Below are 20,810 nucleotides of genomic sequence, written 5' to 3'. Positions count from 1 at the left end.
AGAAAAGATTTATGAGTAGTTTTAGTGGATTTTGAGAGTTAATACTCCCAGAGAAGTGGCCTAAGGCTTTCTGGGATGGGCAGTAGCTCTTGTCATCATGGGTACTAGGAAGGTGACCACAGTAGCTAAAGTATTAAAGTGGAAGAAACTCCCTCATCATCAGCCATCTGGCAGTCCTTACAAAACCAAGAGTATAGCCAACACATGGGGCAGGATTTGCCAGTTTCCTGACTCAGGAAAAAATGTTTAAGAAAAATTGCTTTGGGTTGTTATAGTTAACTAGAGGCCTGGTGCACTAAATTCATGAGCTTGGGGGGCTCCCTCAGTCAGGCCTGTGCCGTCTTGCAGTCTGGGACCCTTCAGGGGATGTCTGACTGATGTCTTAGGCCCGCTCCCTGCAGGGAGCGGATCTAAGCTGGCAGTTGGACATCCTTAGCACTGCCGCAAAGGTGAGAGAGGCTCCCGCCACCGCCACTGTGCTTGCCAGCCATGAGCCTAGCTTCTGGCTCAGCTGCGGCTCCCCCCCCCCCCCCATGAAAGTGCACTGACTACCAGGGGGCAACTCCTGTATTGAGTGTCTGCCCCCTGGTGGTCAGTGTGCATCATAGCGACTGGTCGTTTTGCAGTTCAGTCCATTTGCATATCAGCCTTTTATTATATAGGACTACATATACTATAAATTAAGTGCTCATGGTTTTGGCACAACATAAATCTCCAGAGACAGAAGAAAAAGGATTTCTTCTAATTTTGTCCACTCCATATGGCAGAACCTTGATCTTTAGACTCAAGCAGAAGCCTCCCAAATTCAGATATTTATACATAAAAATATTTTGAAAGTTCTTTAACTCTATTATGGAGATGGCAAATAAATTTGAGAATGAGTCCATCTGAAAAAAGAACTACTTCTAAAGTGTATATGTTCATGTAGTTCCAGAACTATAAAGGACATACTGTGAATTCTGATATCAGGGTCTGGTTCTGGGTCACTAGTGAAGTAGTAACAACCCTTAAGCAATGTGCTTTCACTGATTTGGGTTTGTTTGAATTTTGTTTTCAGGATTTATAGATTTGTTCTTGTGTGAGCCACTCTAATTTGCCTTTGCTAGATGCCATGTTGAGATAGTCTACTTTTTTGATTCAGAAAGTTCATTGCTAATTTTTATCTTTGCTTGTGTTCTTGTTCAGAATACAGTTTTAGGTAGAGTCTTAATTGATTTCTACAGATTCTGCTGTTTCCCTCAAATAGGTATATTATAGGCTAGCTGCTTTGCCTGTTAACAGAGGAATGGCTGAGTAATTTCACAGCTCTCTTGCCTAACTTGAACCTGATCACACACTCTGCATTCTGTCTGGTGGGGATGGTGCTTGCTTTTCAGAGGGACCAGTGTTTGTGGTAAACCATGGCAGTGGAAAGGGAATGTAAAAACTCATTTGGAGGGAAGAGTCTTTTTCAGCTGAATGTGAGCTGAAATGGACCTCCTATTCTGTGTTTCTCTCACACTTCCTATATGACACCATTAAACATCCTCCAGGGGACTGGAAGCTCCAGGAAGTTCTGTTTAATCACTTCATGCCCAGTATCATGGGTACCACACTTGCAAGATGTGGGGCATGATACCCCCTGTGGTTAGGATAACAGCTGTTCCCAGTTTTTAACACATGTAATGCTGGGGCTGGCCAGCAGACCTAAGCAATGGATGAATGGATTACTCCGACACAATGTTTGCTGGGAAAGGGAGGCCCGGCCTTAGCAACCAGGCAGCCTGGATAGCCTGCCTCGTTAGCCTTTTATGGTAACAGCAGTTTGAGATAAAGTTTATCGTTAGATACCATCAGCAGGGTGAATAATCTTGGGAGGACACAGGTGTTTACTAGTACATTGTCCTCTAGGAAAGGGCGTCCAGGGATTAAGCATAAGGATTCCAGTAAACACCCAGGGGTCTGCACAATCACAGACTAGTTTGGAAAGGTCAAGGAATAACTAGGGGTGCCACCTTGGACACTCCCCTAAATCTCCCCTAAGTCGGAATTCGGATAAACAGGGCAGGCGGCCTTCCACACACTTCCCTTTTATCAGAATGTCCTCCTTACAAACTTTCCAACCAAGTCTCATGTGCTCCCCAACGATCCAACACAAAGTGAAATAGTCACAACATTAGCCTCAGGGCTAGTGACAGAAAGGGAGAATGTTATAGGGGTTAATTTGCCCACATTCAAATAACTTATTTTTTAGAGCCTAGTTTGGACTCCAGTTCATAGTTTTGCTTTTCTAAGTTTATTTTTACATCACATCTTACCTTTGAAGAGGATGTAAGAGAACTCCCTTTCATGGGAGGGAAGGGTTAGTATGTTAAAGTTGAAGGTAAGAATTGGCCTGGCTGTTAGTGAACCACGTAAAAAGCATAAAGCATATCCTTCTGGTTCCCAGACCCACATCAGCCTTCTCACACATTTCGGCCAAACTGTCTTTTGTACTTGTAAAGAGATTCACAACACCACTGGATGGGTGGGGTGGGCCCCAGTGCAAATGGGCTGATAATCTAGTTTTGGGGTGTGTGTGTGTGTGTGTGTGTGTGTGTGTGTGTGTGTGTGAGAGAGAGAGAGAGAGAGAGAGAGAGAGAGAGAGAGATAGAGAGGGGCTATACACCAGAGTTGTCAAAGTGGGGTAAGGCCCAACAAGATATTGTTTAAGAAGTGTTCCTAGTGATTCTAACACACATGAAAACTTGAGAACCACTACTATAACCACGACATGCAGAAAACTATTTTATGCACGATTTGTCCTCAATTGCAAGGAAAATTGTGTAAGATATCTTTTAGTAATAGGATGTCAAAGAAAGAAACACCCTATTATCATGTACCCATAATGCACTTGTTAAGCATTTACTGTATGCAAAGGACCATGTTAGCTATTGTGGGGAAAGGGAAGATGAGTAATATATGGTCCCAGCCTTCTTTGAGCTCATCCAGTGTTGATGAGCTGTGAATATTTGGTATACATTTGTACATATTTGTTTGTGCATATTTGATTTGCCAATAGAACAGAAATATAAGCAGAGTGGCTTGTCTCATTGGTGGTTATGTATAAAACCTACTCACAAAATGAAAAATATGGAACCTGGGGACACAGACAATGGGGTAGTGAGGGCCTGGGGGGAGGTGGGAGCTGACTGGAAGAGGTCAATGGGGGAACTTATGTAATACTTTCAGCAATAAGATAAAAAAGAAGAAAAGAAAATTATGGGCAAAATTCACCACTGTATTGTGGATGTTCTCAAACCAGCTTTTGCTCATCTCAGGGATGGGGGAATAGTGTTCATGAAAGGCTTAATAGTTTGAATCATAGCTGTTCATCTGTTCAGTGACTGAGCTAGAATGCACAGCCTCATACTTCTTCCCTGTTGCTTTGCCTTATGAATCAGCCCCAGCCCCAAAAACCTGAGGCCAGGACAGGATCACCAAGGCATCTTCTATCTGCGTAGCAATTAAACAAATTAGCGATAGACTCTCCCTTCTATTTAACTTTTATTAAAAGAAGTGCTAAGGTACCGAGATGCAGTACATCATATTTATTACCAAAATTATTAACAAATATACAAAACTTATACATGTAATTTTCTTACATCCATTTATTCTCTATAATACTGATTTTTGTTCAAGTAGGTTATCTACAGTATGTAAACATCCCTTGGATTGACCTCACACAGATTAGGAAAGCCCTCTAACCCATGCTTTTATCAGATACTTCTTTTTATTTGGCTTTCATTTGTAGCATCTAATCTTCACATTTGGCACATGGAAGAGACATCTACAGTGCAAAAGAGGCAGGTTTTCCGGTTTCATTCTGAACAATTTTACAGGTGCACAGTGAAAGTGCTGAGAGAACAAGAGCACTCCAGCTTGATGGAGTTCGACTGGTTGTAATGCCAACAACTCCTGGTTCAGCCATTAAACTGACGTGCAAGGTCAATGCCTCTTCCTTCTCACGCCCCCCGCCCCCACCCCCCATGCAAGGCTGATCTGCCTTCCCCTTGTCTCAAAAGGGTTAAAAGAAATTCCATCCATCTCAGGACAAGTAGGTTAATTCCACCGGGTAACATTATTTTTTTCAGTGTTCTTTTGTGTGGGTTGTTTTGTGCGGTTTGATGAGTCAGCAAAACTCTTAATTGGAAAATACAATAAAATAAAAAAGAACGTGAGAGTAGAGCTTTCTGTCTGCTTTCAACTGCCACCCTAAGATCAGAGCTTCTTTGTGGGGGAAAAGTGACAAAGGCCTTCGTGAAAGGCAAAGAAAAGCCAAGCTTGCCCCACTTAACCTTGGACTCCAAGCCTTTGAGGACAGTGTCCCAAAAGTTAAAAAAGAAAAAAAAAGATAATTGGAGATTCTGCCCCCTTCTTCTTGTGTTTCCTTGTGTTTCTTTAATCTAACCAAATAGTAAAGCTGATCCAGAAAGGATTCCGTTCCCCTGCTCACCCCCTTCTCATCCTCCAGCACAGTATTGCTAGCGTGGGTTGGTTGCACCTAGTCCGCGAAGCCTGCGCCTCGAACGCCAGGGTTTTGTCGGGCACGGGCTTCCGTCACCACAGGGAGGCTGGCCCCTCCGACGCTCCGTAGAGCTCGGCCAACTTCCGGAAGCGGGGCCCCCAGTCTGTGAGAAAGTCGAAGTTCTGCTCCGAGTCTGATGTGGCTGACTGCAGGGAGCTCAGCGACCCCGCCACCGAGCCGTCCCCCTCGAACATGTAGGTCTGGAGGGAGTCAAAGGGAGGGGCCCACAGGTCCATGTCGGCCTCGTAGAGCTTGGCCAGCACATAGCTGTGGACAGTGCTGCTCACGGAGCACGTCTGAGGCACGTGGCGGGAGAGGCTCTCAATCTCGGGCAGCATGTCCTGCCGCGACTTGGGGGCGCCGCCCACCTGCGCCTCCCGCGGGTTCCACAGGGCCGCGATGTCAAAAGCCTCGGTGTCCTCCTCGCCGCCGCCCTCGTCGTCGTAGCGGACGATGTTCTCGTGGATGTTCTCGTCGTCGTCGATGATGTAGGGCTGTTTCCGGTGCCTCCTCATGGACAGGATCAGCAGCACCAGCACTGCCGGGGAAAGAGACAGGAAGTTAACCCGAGACGTCCGGATTCGCCGCAGGAGGTCCAGCTGCTCAGCGGGGAGCCCGGAGACAGCATTGGTAGGTTTTAAACCATGGGGTCCACCTCGCCCTCACCCATTCTGCGTGTTGGATTGAGAGTGCAGGCAAATGAAACCCCGTTTTCCCCAAGGGGTTCAACTAGAAGCTGCATGTAAAGCCTCTCTGCATCAGCTTGCCGCCTTGATGCTGTGTGTGGGTGCGCATCCCCAGCTATCGCGTATAAAATCCCGTCAACAAAGCACAGCACTGTGGCCTGCCATGGAGTGCACGCTAAAGATCAGATCCTGTCTTCCACCCTGTAAGGATGGCTGTAAATTGTCTTATTTATTATGTAGAAACCTTATTATGTAAGTGGCACCCTGCTTTCTTACATTAGCAGCTCAATGGGATTCATTATGTAAATATCACATGTGAATGCATTTGCATATAGGCTTATATGCTAAGTGTCAGCTAAAACCTTCACCTTTTTATACTTCCTCCAGAAAAGAGAGCACCTGACCACTGTTTTCCAATAAACTCAGTTCCTCAGAAAAGCCTTTCGCTAGTTGGAGAGTTGGTTTTGCCTTTCTGGAGCCAATGATATTGGTGGAAGGGAGGGAATGAACATGGCATTTTATATAATTCATCGTGTTATCAAAGAAGCACCACAGTTACATGTGTGGTTGAAGGTTTGGATAAAATTTTATCCCAACAAATATATATATTTTTCCAGGATCTGTTCACTGAGGTTTAAAGGAGAGAGAGATAATCCCATTGAACTGTTTATCTCTGAAAATGTTTTCCAGGAAGTGTGTTGTTTTAGCTGTAGAACTACTATTGATTATTTTTCTGGTGTGCATTGTTACAGCTAGTGAACAGGGACAGCTTGACAACACTGCAAACCCCTGTTTATCCAAAGGGGGAAAAGAAGAGTATATGCCCAGTGAGATAATGGATGGACTTAAAAAACTAATAATAATGCTTTTTAAAATTTTTAGAATGTGCTTTTTATAAATTGCAATTAATGATGTTAATACTTAATGTTTTCCCAAAGAGCTTGCGTGACAAAAGTACACACAGGAAACAATTAGATACTCTTGTATATGTGCAAAATATAGCTCATGACTATAAGTGTGGGATTTCAGAGCGATGGACTAACACAGTGGTTCTCACCCTTCTGGCCCTTTAAATACAGTTCCTCATGTTGTGACCCAACCATAAAATTATTTTCGTTGCTACTTCATAACTGTAATGTTACTACTGTTATGAATCGTAATGTAAATATCTGATATGCAGGATGGTCTTAGGCGACCCTTGTGAAAGGGTCGTTGGACCACCAAAGGGGTTGCGACCCACAGTTTGAGAACCGCTGGACTAACAGGACTCCAAGGAAGTGGAGGCTTGAACTGGGCATTGGAGGCTGGGGTGTGACTTGGATGGATGCAGACGGAAGAAATGGGATTCCAAGTGAACATGCTGTTTGTGGGATTCAGTAAATAGTTGCTAAACTTAAATATTTGTTAAGCACTGTGCAACGTAGAATATGATTACTGCTCTTATAAACGTGACTCTAAGGCAGGGGTGGGCAAACTTTTGGACCCGAGGGCTACAATGGGTGCTTAAACTGGACCGGAGGGCCGGAACAAAAGCATGGATGGAGTGTTTGTGTGAACTAATATAAATTCAAAGTAAACATCATTACATAAAAGGGTACGGTCTTTTTTTTTTTTTTTTTAAGTTTTATTCATTTCAAACAGGCCGGATCCGGCCTGTGGGCCATAGTTTGCCCACGGCTGCTAAGGAGATATAGACACTGATGACTAAGGCAGGTCTATCATAGGGTTTTAAGTGTTGGGAAGAGAATGCAGAGGCAGGGCTAGTTAATTCTTCCTAGGGCCTCAGAAAAACCTTCACACAGGTGACACTGGGATAGTATTTTAGAAAACACAGCTCAAGTGCCCATTAGTAGATGAGTGAATAAAAAAGCTGTGGTACATTTACACCATGGAACACTATGGAACAGTAAAAAAGAAGGCTCTCTTACCCTTTGAGACAGCATGGAGGGACCTGGAGAGTAGTACACTAAGCAAAATAAGCCAGTCAAAGAAAGACAAATATCACATGATCGCACTCATATGGAATCTAATGAATAAAATCAACTGATGAACAAAATAGATCCAGAGACAGAGAAGCATGGAACAGACTGTCGAATCTCAGAGGGAAGGTAGGGGTGGACGGGTGGGTGGGAAGAGATCAACCAAAGAACTTGTATGCATATATGCATAACGCATGGTCCCAGACAAATAGTGTGCTGAAGGCTTGGGACAGGGGGCCGGGTGGGCTAGAAGGGGTCAATGGGGGGAAAAAAGGGATATTTGTAATACTTTCAACAATAAAGATTAAAAAATAATAATAAAATAAATAAGAGAAAGTGATAATAATAATAAAAAAGAAATCACTAGGAAGGAAAATTAGAAAAGTCTTTGAGTATCTGCTGGAAAGAATTCTGATGGTGATGAAGAATTAGGTAGTTCATGGAACTGGTCCATATCTTGAAAATTAAAGATTCCTACATACTTATTTTTTAAGTAATCTGGTTTAAACAACAAGTATTGCAAAATCACATTTTGGTGAAAATGGTTCTATTTAGATGAAAGGCTTCCCTAACAGAAGATAATCAGTTCTAGGGATGTTTATTCTTTTGGTTCTATATAGGCAAAGCACATAGGGCCTATGAGAGTTTTCTAGGAACTAGATACATACTTGAGATGTGAAATAAAAAATCTTGCAAAATCAAAATTATTCTGTTTAATTGTCCACAAAAGGCAGTATTTGTTTTGACAAATCAACTGTAATTTAATCTTACTCATTTTTATGAATTATTAGTGTCCCAGTGCACAGATTCGTGCACATTGAAAGGAAATTAATTAGAAGGAATATTTTAATATTGCTATTCTCCCTTTCTCTATAATAGAAGTGTCAACCAAATTCATAATCGACAATGACAGATAGAAACACATGTGTGTGATTGGTGCCAGTGAGAGCTTTATATATATAGATAAACATGCTTAATTTCTGATTTAGCTAAACTTTTTCCAGCCCAGTGAAGCACCCCAACTTCTCTTTCAGGTAATTTTCAGCAACAAGCAGCAAATATCAACACAAAGCAGATTATTATTATAGATCATGCAGGGAGAACAAAGGGTAAAATATTTAACTGCAGCAGTGTTTGACTGTATTCTGCGCAGTGAGAAAACCTGAAGTCATTTTCAAGGTCCACCATTTCTTCTTTTCAGTCGGGTCAAGTTTCTAAACTTTCTAAACCTCCATTTACCGGCTCATGAAAAGAAAATAGGATTCTACCAAGTCTCCTATCTACCTACTCCAGGACTTCTGTGAGGATCAAATGAGGTGAGGCACGTGAAAACGCTTCACAAACATTTGGTTAAAGTGTAAAATGTTTGCACCTGGCTATAAAGCAAGTCATGTTCCTGGGCTGAAGAAACTCTAAGGAGGCTAGTTGCTGGGGAGAGGAAGCTGGGTATTGACATCATTGCCCTGTGCCCACAGCAACCGTTTCTGGGCTGGGCTGAACTGTGGGCCACATTTTGTGCCATGGGGTTTTGGCCAGCATTGGCTGTGATTTGGTGGGGTATTGCTCGGGGGTGGTGGTGGGGCCTGTGTCCCACTTGGAGGAAGCTGAGTGTTGCTTTGTCGGTGCCAAGTCCATGGTGCTGTTTCTTTGTAAATGAAACAGTAGGACAGACACTTAGCTATATATATATATTTTAATGTAGATATTTAATGAGAGATGTGCATTCATAGCAATAAGAGTGCCTAAAACTATGAGGATTTTATGACAGCTCTGCTCAGTTTAGCACCGGACAGTGTATTTATTCTGTATAATTCAAAGACAAGACATAATGGATTTGGGAGGCACAATAAATTGTGCCTCGCACACCACTTTTAATTTGAGAGCCTCTCCACATCAGCCTCTTCAAATCAGTCTGTCTTGAATTATGGCACCTCTATCTTTGTGGGCCAGTGTGAACTTAAAATCTAGACATTTTCCAAAGATAGAACTAAGGACAGCCTGGAAATTTCTCCTGAGCCAGTTTCATGAAAGGCCTCTTGTAGGTTATGTTGTTATGCACTCAAGGACTCCCAATGCCACCTTATGGACACTTGGGGAATTGAAGGAAAGTTTTATTTGTCAATACCAACAAGTACCAGAAACATGACAATTCTCAGGGCTCCAAGGACTTAAAAAGGTTACTTATTTATAGACTTCTCACTTCATGTAGTACTGAACTGAAACAAAATTAAACCGCATGTTGTATTTTAAAATGCTTTTTTTTTTTGAGAAGCATATTCCACAGACCTACCTAAAATTCAATCAAGTGTTAATATTTTGCTGTTAGGCCCTTCTTTCTTTGGTCTGACTGAGTCTCTTGGTGTCAAGGTAAACCTGGGTTCAAGGGGGTATGTGGGTATCTGCATATCTAGTCTAATTTAAATCCCCAGGGCTTTATTGAAGTTTCTCTCACAGAATGCTAGGAATTCTTTCATAGTGGGTAATATTACTATCTAATAAGTCTGCTTTTCTTTAAGCAAAATATGTATGCTATGAACTCAATCAGAAGAGTTGGGGTATATGTGTAGATATTTTCTTGGTTTCAATAATTGGTTTGGGTGTTTCATTTCTTGTGTTTGAGTGTGGAGTTAAAAAACAATTAATGAATGGCCTTATGTACAGGGAAGCTGGCTATCTGCCTTGCAGTATGCCTTGAGATGAGTAAGAAAGGATCCCGTACCCCAACAGTGCTCACCCACTGGCCTGTCAACACATCTTTTTATTTCACCAGCAGTCACTGCTCCTTATTAGATGAACTCAGTGCCTAGGAAGCTTATTTTCCCAGATATCCATGTGGTTTCACTCTTATTTTTTTTTCAGATCTCTGTTCAAAGGTCTCCTTAATGGTAGGCCTTCCCTCATCATCCCGTCTCCTATTCCCTCAGGACACCCTGTCCCTCTACCCTTCTCTGTAACACTTACCATCTCCAGAATCTGAGATGAACATCTAGGAGAAGATGCACAGTGTACGTCCTGCCTGAGTTTCAATCCTGGCTCTGTGATAGTTGGCCTTGGGCCTATCACTACCAATTTATGATTTAGCTAGTACTTATACAAAATGAAAGGGTTAGAAGAGGTGATCATCATATCCTGCCCAAAATAGTCATTTTGGTTCTGTGATGTCAGAATGAACTGCTTTGTTCTGAAGTAAACTCTGTGAAGGCTGGGCCATATCTGTCTTATTAATTCCAGCACTTAGAATAGTGCCCTGGCCTATAGTAGACGCTTAGTAAATAAGTCCCTGGCCCCTAGGAAAGGGCTGTCTTCAATTTCTTTACTTTTTCTCAGCCTTACTCTGTCACCTTTTCAGTAAGCATGGTCCGGAAAACCAGTTCTGAATAGCTGTGCTAGGACAATAACTGAGTGATATCTAAGTGAGCATTTGCAGGACCCACAGAATGGAAGGGAGCCACTTACTCACCTAAGAGGATAAAGATGCAGCCCAGAATGGCGATGAGGGCACCCCGGCTCAGAGTGACTGGGAGCAGGTAGGCCTCGGGGCTGCAGGACAGGACATGGCCATTGTCATCACAGCTGCACACCTGGATAGTCAGTGTGCCCGTGCTGCTGAGCATAGGCTGCCCGTTGTCCGATATCAGGATCGGCAGGTAAAAGATGCTCTGTTCCTGCTGCCGGAAGCCAGATCTCCTGGTTAGGATTCGGGCAGTGTTATCTGAGGAAGACAGGGATTCCAGGATTAGAAGAGAGGGAAACGAGTGAAGAAAAAAGGGGAAGAGCCAAGAAGTGGATTAGTCTCTTGGATTGAGGAAAGTGAAGGGAAGGAACAGGTGTGGGAAGGAAAGGTTGGTCAGACATTCCCTGCAGGCTGTCTGCTATAGCTTTATCTGGATCAGCATTGGAATGCAGAAACCAAGATTTTTGCTTGTTTCTAGGCAAAAACCCAAGACCTAGGAGAGAAAAAACCCTTTTTGAGATTATGTCTTACCCTTTGTGACATAAAATGCCCAGGGTGAACTGTCAGGCTTCAGATCTAACTGAAATGTCCTTGGGAAAGCTTGACAGAAATGAACAATCACTAGTTACTCCTGCTCCTCACCACCTCTCCAAGGCCTGGTGCTGCTTTGAGCCGCCAGGAAAAGAATGCTGAGGAGCCTACATGGCTGGGGGCAGATTGCTTATTTTTGCTACTTTGGCTGGAATTTATGTATTTTGCTGTTTTCTTTTATGCCTCTGAAATGCAGTCACCAACTTTTCCTGTGCTTTCTGAAGAACCTATTCATTTAGAAAAGCTTTTTTTGAGATCCCCTAATCATATGACACACACTGTTATTTCCCTCTACTTGGTGGTCTACGTTTAAATAGTTAATGTGATCATTCCTGATCAAGCAATACTAGGTTTTCTCTCCCTCCAGTTTGAAAAGGGATTAGCAGAATTACTTGTGTTTCCACAAAGCTGGTGTGTGTGTGTGTGTTTATTATATTTGCCTAATGGGATGTGTATTGGGTTGTGATCTTTTGTTTTTTTAAATCTGTGTTTTCAAGTTTCCCCAGTGGGTTTGAATTGTAAATCAGATATATTTTTGCAAAGCTCAGATAATTTTCAGTAGAGGAAATGATTGAGTGATGGGTATGACATAACAAGCAATGATTCTCAAAGCTAATATCAACATGGTAGGTCCTCTAGATGTGTTTCATACTTACAGGGAAGAGTCAAGAACTTCACAAAAAATTCTGAGAGTCTACCCAAAGTAAACATTATTAATATCAATACCAATATTTTTGGTTCTTCTTCCCTTCTTGGACATAATAAAAGGTTATAGTTTTCTATCCTTTTGAATTTGAGCATATTTAGGTGATGAAAAAAATGAGTAAAAAGTCATTCATGTCCCTTCCAGGCAGAAACGTGTAACAGCTGGTATGTGTTTCTCTGTGCTTTGCCTTGCTGTGGCCTTATGAAATAATGTTTGAGATGGAGATCCAGGCAGCCTGGGACACTGAGCTGCACATGGACAGCCATTCTTGGTCATTGAGACCCTTAGTCATCTCCATGTGAGCAAGAAATTAACTCTAGTTATGTTAAGTCATAGAAATTTTGGTGTCATTTGTTCCTACAGCATAACCTAGCCTATACTGACTAATATGTTCCCTCTTGATAGACTTTTCCACTTTCTCTTCCCCTTGCTTTTTCAAGTAGCAGCTATTGTTCATGGAGTGCTTATGTGTCAGGTAGTTTGACTTTACATGAAGCATCTCATTTAATCTTCACAACAAGTTGGTGATAATTTCACCCTTTTACAGTGAAAGAGTTAATGCTTAGAGATAATTTGATCAATGTCACTAACTTAGTAGCAGAGGTGAAATTTGAACTCTGTTCTCTCTTACTCCAAATTTACACCCCTTCAATTGTGCCGTGTAAAAGCTTATTTAATTCAGTGACATTAGCTGAAAATCCTTCAGTTAATTGAAATCTCTTCCTGTGTTGGTACAGGCCTTTCCTCTTATTTCCAGGTAAAGCTAGCAACTGATTGCCAATCTGAGGATTATATCCTTATTTCCACATATCACATAACCCATCCCCTTTTCTGTTTTTCTGATTTAATTGTTAAATACTGTTAAATCCTGTTTCACAGCTTTAATTTTTTTTTTTCAGAAACCAAGTTTTTCTAAAGCAAAAGTCTTCTTTATTTTTCAGTTTAATTGAGTCTGGGTCATAAGAAAGCCTGACCAGAGCTGAATTTTTTTAAAGTGTTATAGCATACTTACTAGACATCATGTGTTTATTGATCTCAGAACAAGTTAAGATTAAAAAAAAAAATCAGATCATCACATTGTTGAGTCTAGTCCTGGAAGGGGTCTGGGATATAACAGCCACTTGTAGAATTTTTGTTGAATATGATAACTAGGGCTTTAGTAACCCATTTGGGAAAAGTATTTGTTTCCAAGATGACACAAATCTTTGTGTGTATGTGTGGCTAAAACAGGTCCCAGCTTCCAGTCCCAATCTTAATATTTTGGGACATTTGGTTTCTTCCCTTATATACCAAATGAGATAGTGAGAATCACGATTAGGAACTTCCTTCAAACCTTGCAGGATTATTATGAATATCAAATAAAGCAGAGTATGGGAAATGCATTTGAGATGGCAAAGTGCTATATACACACAATACTTTCCATAATGCTTTGGGAATTAAAAAAAGTAAGGCTTTATTTGAGATAGTGTTCTATCTCAAAAAAGGCATATCATGTTTTGGGCAGGGGTGTTGGGGGCTTACCAATAGCTCTACCATGTCAGATGTTGGCCAGTTTTTTAATGAGCCTCAGTAAAGGATACTCGGGTAAATTGTCATGAGGATATTAAAAGTTTATTCTTTCTATTGAAGATGTGCTTTCACTTTGGAAAACCTTTCAAGAGATGAGTAATTTCTTTTTATAGTCATCGTGTTCTGGTGGGCTATCTTTTTAAGGTATTGGCTCCATTAATTGGTACCCAAAGTAATATTTAAAAAATATGCAGCATTTTGCTGCACATTGTGTCTATATTGATTCTGACAAATACCAGAGTGAAAGAACAGAGTAACACAGTGGAAAATTTGAAGAAACAGTATAATGTGTTATTCCCCCCCTAGAGTTTCCTCTGTGAAACCAATCCTGAAGGAGCTGAACCACTTTCCGCAGGAAGGGTTTCCCTATAAATCACATAAATGAATAGTTCAAAATTTGACCCAGTGAAAATATCAGGATATTTAATTGTACTAGCTCTGTTGTTACAATTTATATGATATTTCCTTGTAGAATTAGCATAGTGATTTTATGATAACATGTAGAAGGTTAAAGGGATGACTTGGAAGGATGCTTTCCGTTAGAAGAATACAGGTTTGATGTTCTCAACTTTAATAACAGAATATCACATGGGGTGGAATTAATACTTTAAGTCTCAAATAATTGATGTTTGAGAATAAGACCAGGCATGCCTAATCATTTGTTACCTTTGTTTAGATTGTTATAAAGTGCCAATTTATGTTTTAGGATTGGAATGAAAATGAGGTGACTGCAGACCTCCCTCCTCAAGGTCAGACAACTAGTTGGTAGCAGAGTTAGTAACAGAAGGGGTTCACTTGGCAGATTTAAATTATGTTTTCATTTTCTCTGCCTTTCTTTGAAAATTATCTGGCTAAAGAACAGAAGTCCCTCATTTTCTCATCTGTGCCCAGTGCAGAGTGTGCTGGGACTCTAAACCCCTTAGCTCATCTGATGCTTATTGTAGAAGAATGTCTGGAATTCTATTCCCACAAAGCTGTAGTGGGGAGTGTTTTCTGGAAAAGGGAAGCCTTGGCTGTGTCTCCCTAAAGTAATAAAGTTGTTTTTAATGCCAGAACTACTCTGTGACCTCATGTTTGCCCTTTGTTATCTCTGTTACTTAGCCTTTGCCTCCCTTTTATACTGGGAGCTTTTTACTGTTTCTCCCTTTGATCCTTGCTTAGAAATGTTCCCTCAGGTTTTTCTCTTTATCTTATTCAGTTTCTATCATCTTTTTCAGATTCTCCCCATAGTCATAGGACATATAAACACAGCTGTTATATGTGGGGATGAAGGAAGGCTGTGTGTCTTGCACAGTGTCTGGGGCTGAGCCAGCACTCAAGTGTTTGTAAACTGACTGAATGAAAGTTTCAGATTCTTTGTCTTTTATGTTCTGAAAACAAAACAAAAAAACCTTGAAAGACACTACACTTTAGCATTACTATCTTCCCTGATATTAAAGAGCAGGGAGATTTGACACTATTTTTATGGTAACCCAAGTGTCCAGCCCAAGCTGTAGAAAGCATTGGTAGCCATCTATCCACCTAATTACCTTGGTTGTCCCTTACGGTGAAGTTGGGGTTGTTAGCAGCCTCAGGAGCCAAGCTGTAGTAGAAGTGCTGACCAGTGTGTGGGTCATCATGGTCCACTGCACTCACTGTCTGGATCAGCTGGGAGAGGGACATGAACTCAGGTGAGTTGGAGCCAAAGAAAAAGCTTCAGTGCCCAGTGATATCTCAAACCCTGAAATCCAACAGCAGATTATTTTACCTAATGAGAAGGATATTCTAAAACTTACCTGGAAAATCTTCAAAACTCAGGATTTATTGTTGGGCCTGAGTACATTACCATCTCAGGGTGAATGTTACCTCAGTACCTCAGATGTTAGACATCGACATAACATATTTTCATACCAGGGCCAGCCATTTTTAGGTAGTCTAAATAGAAGATGTTGAGTAAATGATCTCTGGAATGCTACAAGGTTCTGCTTGTCTCCCAGTTTTTCATCCTCTCACCCCACTGAGTTAACCCCATTTTGGGGTTAATATTTCAGGGTCAAGTTGTTATCTTTGAGAGATTCTTATTTAAAATTGACCAATACCTAGAAGGGAAGTAAACATAAACATAAACATTGGCTATGTCAGATTAATGTGTCATAGGGCAGTCACTCTTTGGTGGTAGGAAGGGGAGCTGACAAGGTTTAGACCTCCAGTGTGGGATATACATATAGAATAGATTAGACTCAGAAGCAAATCTTGGGGCTGAGAAGAGGAAGAGGTGGAGTGGCTTCCTCTGGAGTTCTTTGGTCAAAACTTTGTCTTTTCACAATGCTTTTCAAAGTAGTAAGTTGCCTTATGAAGACCATGATGGAAAAGCTACTAAGAAAGCAGTGTGAAATGCAGTTGAACCATTGGCGGGCTGACTTGGGGGGATACAGGATGGGTGTTGAATGGGTGGTCTCCTTCCTATGTGTTTGCTTCTCTATCAACCCATAGTAAAGACTCCTCCCACGCTACACGGGCCTGATCCTGTAGACATGATGTTCCTGCTGTTAAAAGCCAGCAGTGTTTCTGCCAGGGTAGAAACCAGAACACAAAGGGCAGCCAGGGCCAGGCGGGCTTGCTTAGTCTTCATTTCTTCAGCTCTAAGTTAAGGGAGCAAATGCTACCCTCATAGTAGGCTGAAGTTTAAATAACAGGGAAGCTCCAGCAAGGGGACTTTTTGTGGACAGTGTGCTGCTCAGATTTCCTTTCAGTGAAGGACTTGGTGCCCCAGCCTTCACCTGTCTGTCTCTTTGGGGACTGTCTCAGTTCCTGAGAGCCACCTATCCCTGATCACCACAATCTTCTAGGGCAGTAGTCGGCAAAACGCGGCTCGCGAGCCACACGTGGCTCTTTGGCCCCTTGAGTGTGGCTCTTCCACAAAATACCGGCTCTTCCACAAAATACCGACTTCTGCGCATGGGCCACGAAGTTTCAATCGCACTGTACGTGCGCGCCCCCACGTGATATTTTGTGGAAGAGCCACACTGAAGGGGCCAAAGAGCCGCATGTAGCTCGCGAGCTACGGTTTGCCGACCATGGTTAGGGGAATCCACATCCAGTGACTGATGCAATAGTAGAAAGGCCTGACCAACCCATCTCAACTCGGGAAAACTCTAGAGCTAAAGCAACATGAAGTCATTCAAGGCTGTCAGTGGGTCTGCATTGCAACTGGACCTCTCCTTTTGCCAAGTCCTGCCAAAGACCTTCCCTTCCACAGGCTTTGGCTCAGGGGCATTCCTTAAAAGCATTTTATTCTAAAACACAATCTCAGTATATGCCTCCTGGTGAATCCAACTGGTAACTGGCCTCCGTTGAATCTAAAAATTGGGGGAATGTTGCTGCAATAAAGGAGAGGGGTCAGGAGAGTACTAAAGATAAACTTGCCCCACAGTCTAGCCTGGTATCAGTGCTGCTCACATACACAGGTCACCCTATTGCCCCATCCCTGCCCAGACAAATCCTGTACATTCCATCTTGTCTATAGTGCCAAACATATAAAGACATATAACATACTTGTCGATGCATGTTATAAATAGATGATTATGTATAACTTTGTAAATGTAGTTGGAAAGTCATTTCAGAACATCTGATCTGTGAAGTCGTGAATATATACATATATTGATGAGATGGGGGCCTGAGGCATAGGACTGGTTGATTACAGGGCTTTAAAGAGTAAGTGAGCAAAGACACTGCCTCACTGAGTGTGAGGAGCATCATGGCCTGCTCTCCTGCCCTCCACTCTCCATGCAGTATTCTGCTCAGCAGGTTTCATTCTGCCCTCAGCCCTCACCAAGTATGTCATCTGATTTCTTCATGGGCTTCCTTCATGGCTGCTCACTAAGAGGAAAGCACATATCCCAACTTGGCAGATGCAGACCTGATAACAGTGTCCAAGCCTAACTCAAGGAGGCTGATTCTTTATAAACCAGACATACCTCCTGGCCTGTGTGCTTTCAAAATTCTTCAAAATATGTCCCAGAGCCAAAATCAAAGGGTAGGATTTTCATTATTTTGGGCTAAAGATGACAGATACGACAGATTTGTGGCTCATCACCTGAATTTTAAGTCACAGATAAACTGTGCTTCAAAGGACTTTATAATAGACCATTAAAAGCTACATTTAGAGTTGTAGAAAGGGATATGTGTTTGTGTGCTAAAATGAGAGAGGTGGTTAAAGTGCTATTAACCTGTCAGAATGCAACTTCTATTCTGAAGCCCTTTAAGAAAGGAATGTTTCATTTTTGGAAGGAGAGGGGTTTCATTTACTATGCTACTTATCATTGTCTTTTATTATAGGCTAGAGGCCTGGTGCACAAAAATTTGTGCACTCGGCGGGGGTGGGGGGGGGTGGGCGGGTGTCCCTCAGCCCGGCCTGTGCCCTCTTGCAGTCTGGGACCTCTCGAGGGATGTCCACCTGCTGGCTTAGATGCGCTCCCCGGGGGATCAGGCCTAAGCGGGCAGTCAGACATCCCTCTGGCAGCCCGGGAGCCCTTGGGGGATGTCCACTTGCTAGCGGGGAGCAGGCCTAAGCTGCATTCGGACATCCTTAGTGCTGCTGAGGAGGCAAGAGAGGCTCCCGCCATCACCGCTGTGCTGGCAGCCATCAGCCTGGCTTGTGGCTGAGCAGAGCTCCCCCTGTGGGAGCGCACTGATCACCAGGGGGCAGCTCCTGCATTGAGCATCTGCCCCCTGGTGGTCAGTGTGTGTCATAGTGACCAGTCATTCCCAGTAGTTCTGCTGTTAGGGTCAATTTGCATGTTACCCTATTATTATATAGGATTAAGAATTAGTCTCTTGAGCCCTAGCTGATTTGGCTCAGTGGATAGAGCATCGGCCTGTGGACTAAAAGGTCCCAGGTTCGATTCTGGCCAAGGGCACATGCACAGGTTGCGGGCTCAATCCCCAGTTGGGGGTGTGCAGGAGGCAGCCCATCAATGATTCTCTCTCATCATTGATGTTTCTATCTGTCTCTCCCTCTCTCGTCCTCTCTGAAATCAATAAATTAAAAAAAAAGAATTAGCCTCTTGTCATATTGTAACTTAAAGTATTATACATTTGTCATATTATAGTATAATCTTACCATATAAGATTTTGTACATTATGTTTTTATAATAAATTTTAAAACAAAACTTATTAACATAAAGACCCAGACCCCCCCACTCAAAACCCATCTGCACATAGTAACTATTGTTATTTTTGTATCTTGTCTCTCAATCTTTATTCATAACAGACATAATTTTACATAACTTCAAGGACGTATATGTAGTCTTTATACCTCCTTTCTTATAATAATAATGATCATTTGTTATGCTATAAAGTCTTCATTGTAACTTTTATTAGTCCCATAATATTTCTGGTCTTTTTTAGACCAGAAATTCAATAGGTGTTTAAGTAGAATTATCCTAGACTTGTTGAAAAAATTTCAGAAGTGCTATAGACCATGGACACAGAATCAATAGATGAAATAATTTAGATCAAATTAACTATAGGATACATTTTCCCCCCTGGGGTATGGAAATCACTTTTTGCTCTTAGTAGAATGGTAGAGATGTGAGTCAGTCTTTGGTGAAGTTAGGAAGCTAATATAAACTTGGGTTGTACAGATATAGCATCTCTCTGCCACAGGATGCTGGAGGTGATGATGCAGGAAAATGAGAGAAGTGAAAACAAAAACTGCATTACAGTTGAAAGTCCTGAATTGCCAAAGTATGAATTCATCTTATAGACACGCATGTCACAAACTTTCATTCTGAAACTGTCCTGACCCATTTGCACCCCACCATCAGAATCCATAGGGCCACAGAATGTCCACAGGAAATAGGACTGTTAGGGAATCTGTCGGGTCATAGGTAGAGGAGGAAAGCATGTTACAAAGCAGGAACAGAAGGGGGAGATGGCCTATGATCTGAGGTATGGAGGGATGGGTTCAGGTGGGCGACTCCCCTACACATAAATTAATACATGACCACTCTAAGCAGAGTTTCAGATGTTTCTCAGCTACACCACTTGGAGTTTGATCAACAAAATATTAATGTAGGTTTAAAAAGCAGGTTTAAAAGTACACAATTTTCCCCTAAAGTTATTTCAAATAAGTAGAAATTTGCCCATTCGGATTAATTTTATCTCAAAATTTACCTGACATGAACATTGCTAACAAAATGAGTGTTTTAATTGAGGGAGGAGAGGGAATAGATAATTCTAGGTCACAAAGCATTCTGAAAATCTGGCAGGCAACTCAAAAACAAAGGTACCTGTTGCTAGAAGTTAAATGGGGTGGGAGGATATAAAAAATACGATTTTCCTACTATAAACATTTTTAGGGATTAGTGCTAACCAGAGGAAAAGAGAAGACTCTTCTTTCTTCTGATCTTCATCTTCTCTCACTTCCAGGACCCAGAGCTCATGTTATTACAGTTGGTCTATACACTTCAGCTACAGCGTGGGTAGATAGCTTAACACAGGCTAGCCCATGAATCAAACCATCATCAAAGCAGTCTTTAGATCATAAAATGTAATGGAGACTCCAAATACAGTTGTCTTAACAAATCAAGTGTTGCAGCATGATATATAGAAGTTGGGGGATCTGGAGTCTAAACTTGACGGCCGGTTTGGTTATCTGTAAGTCATTTCTACATTGAGGAGTGAACCAAGGTGCCTCAGAGGCTGCCTTACCTGCCCCGATTTGGCATTCTCACAGACAAAGGCTTCGTAGAATCTGGGGAACTCTGGAGCATTGTCGTTCACATCTAAGACTTTGATTGTGACGGAAACACTTCCAACCTGGGAGGGATTGTCTAAAGAGAACACAAAGAAAACCAAAGGTAAATGTTAGTAGTGCAAGAAAGCGCTTGTTGCCAGTTAGGTATTTCCCTTCAGCCTGGTTTTTAAAGGAATGGATAAAGTACGTAGAAATGGTAGCACAAGCAGAGATTGCATGTGTTACCCAGTAATAGTGTGGCTAGAACACAAGCATGGACAGAGAGAGTGTATGTTTGAGAGAGTGTGTGGTATCAGGATGAGGGGAAGGGCCAGACTCGAGGGGAAGCAGGTACCACAAAATGAGTCTTTAAAAGGTTTTGAACCTTTTACTTGGCTCAGATATCAGGTTATGGAATTAAAGGAGGTCTGTTCTGTGTCTTGTCTTGGAAGTAGCCCATTTCTAATTGGAGGTATACTACGTGGCTTGGCTTTATTCCCGTGAAATTATCTATTTTTTGAATTATATTTCAGAAGATTTCAAGTTATTCACAGGAATACA

The 20,810-nt window shown here is 42.0% G+C and overlaps 2 protein-coding genes across 2 annotated transcripts in view; one reads left to right on the top strand and one right to left on the bottom strand.

Moving 5' to 3' along the window:
* Positions 1-20,810, top strand: part of RNF152 (ring finger protein 152) — a 433,790-nt gene that overhangs the window by 253,950 nt on the left and 159,030 nt on the right. The window lies entirely within an intron of this gene.
* CDH20 (cadherin 20) overlaps positions 3,547-20,810 on the bottom strand; it is a 210,827-nt gene continuing 193,563 nt past the window's right edge. The window contains exons 10-13 of the mRNA XM_059706248.1: positions 20,225-20,346; positions 15,061-15,178; positions 10,672-10,923; positions 3,547-5,084 (exon numbers count right to left, since the gene is read on the bottom strand). Coding sequence (XP_059562231.1) covers positions 4,579-5,084; positions 10,672-10,923; positions 15,061-15,178; positions 20,225-20,346 — 998 coding nt within the window. The 3' untranslated portion in view covers positions 3,547-4,578. The remainder of the gene's footprint in view (positions 5,085-10,671; positions 10,924-15,060; positions 15,179-20,224; positions 20,347-20,810) is intronic.

This window comes from Myotis daubentonii, chromosome 8 (assembly GCF_963259705.1).
Source record: "Myotis daubentonii chromosome 8, mMyoDau2.1, whole genome shotgun sequence".
Taxonomy (NCBI): domain Eukaryota; kingdom Metazoa; phylum Chordata; class Mammalia; order Chiroptera; family Vespertilionidae; genus Myotis; species Myotis daubentonii.
This window is presented reverse-complemented; position numbering and strand designations above follow the sequence as displayed.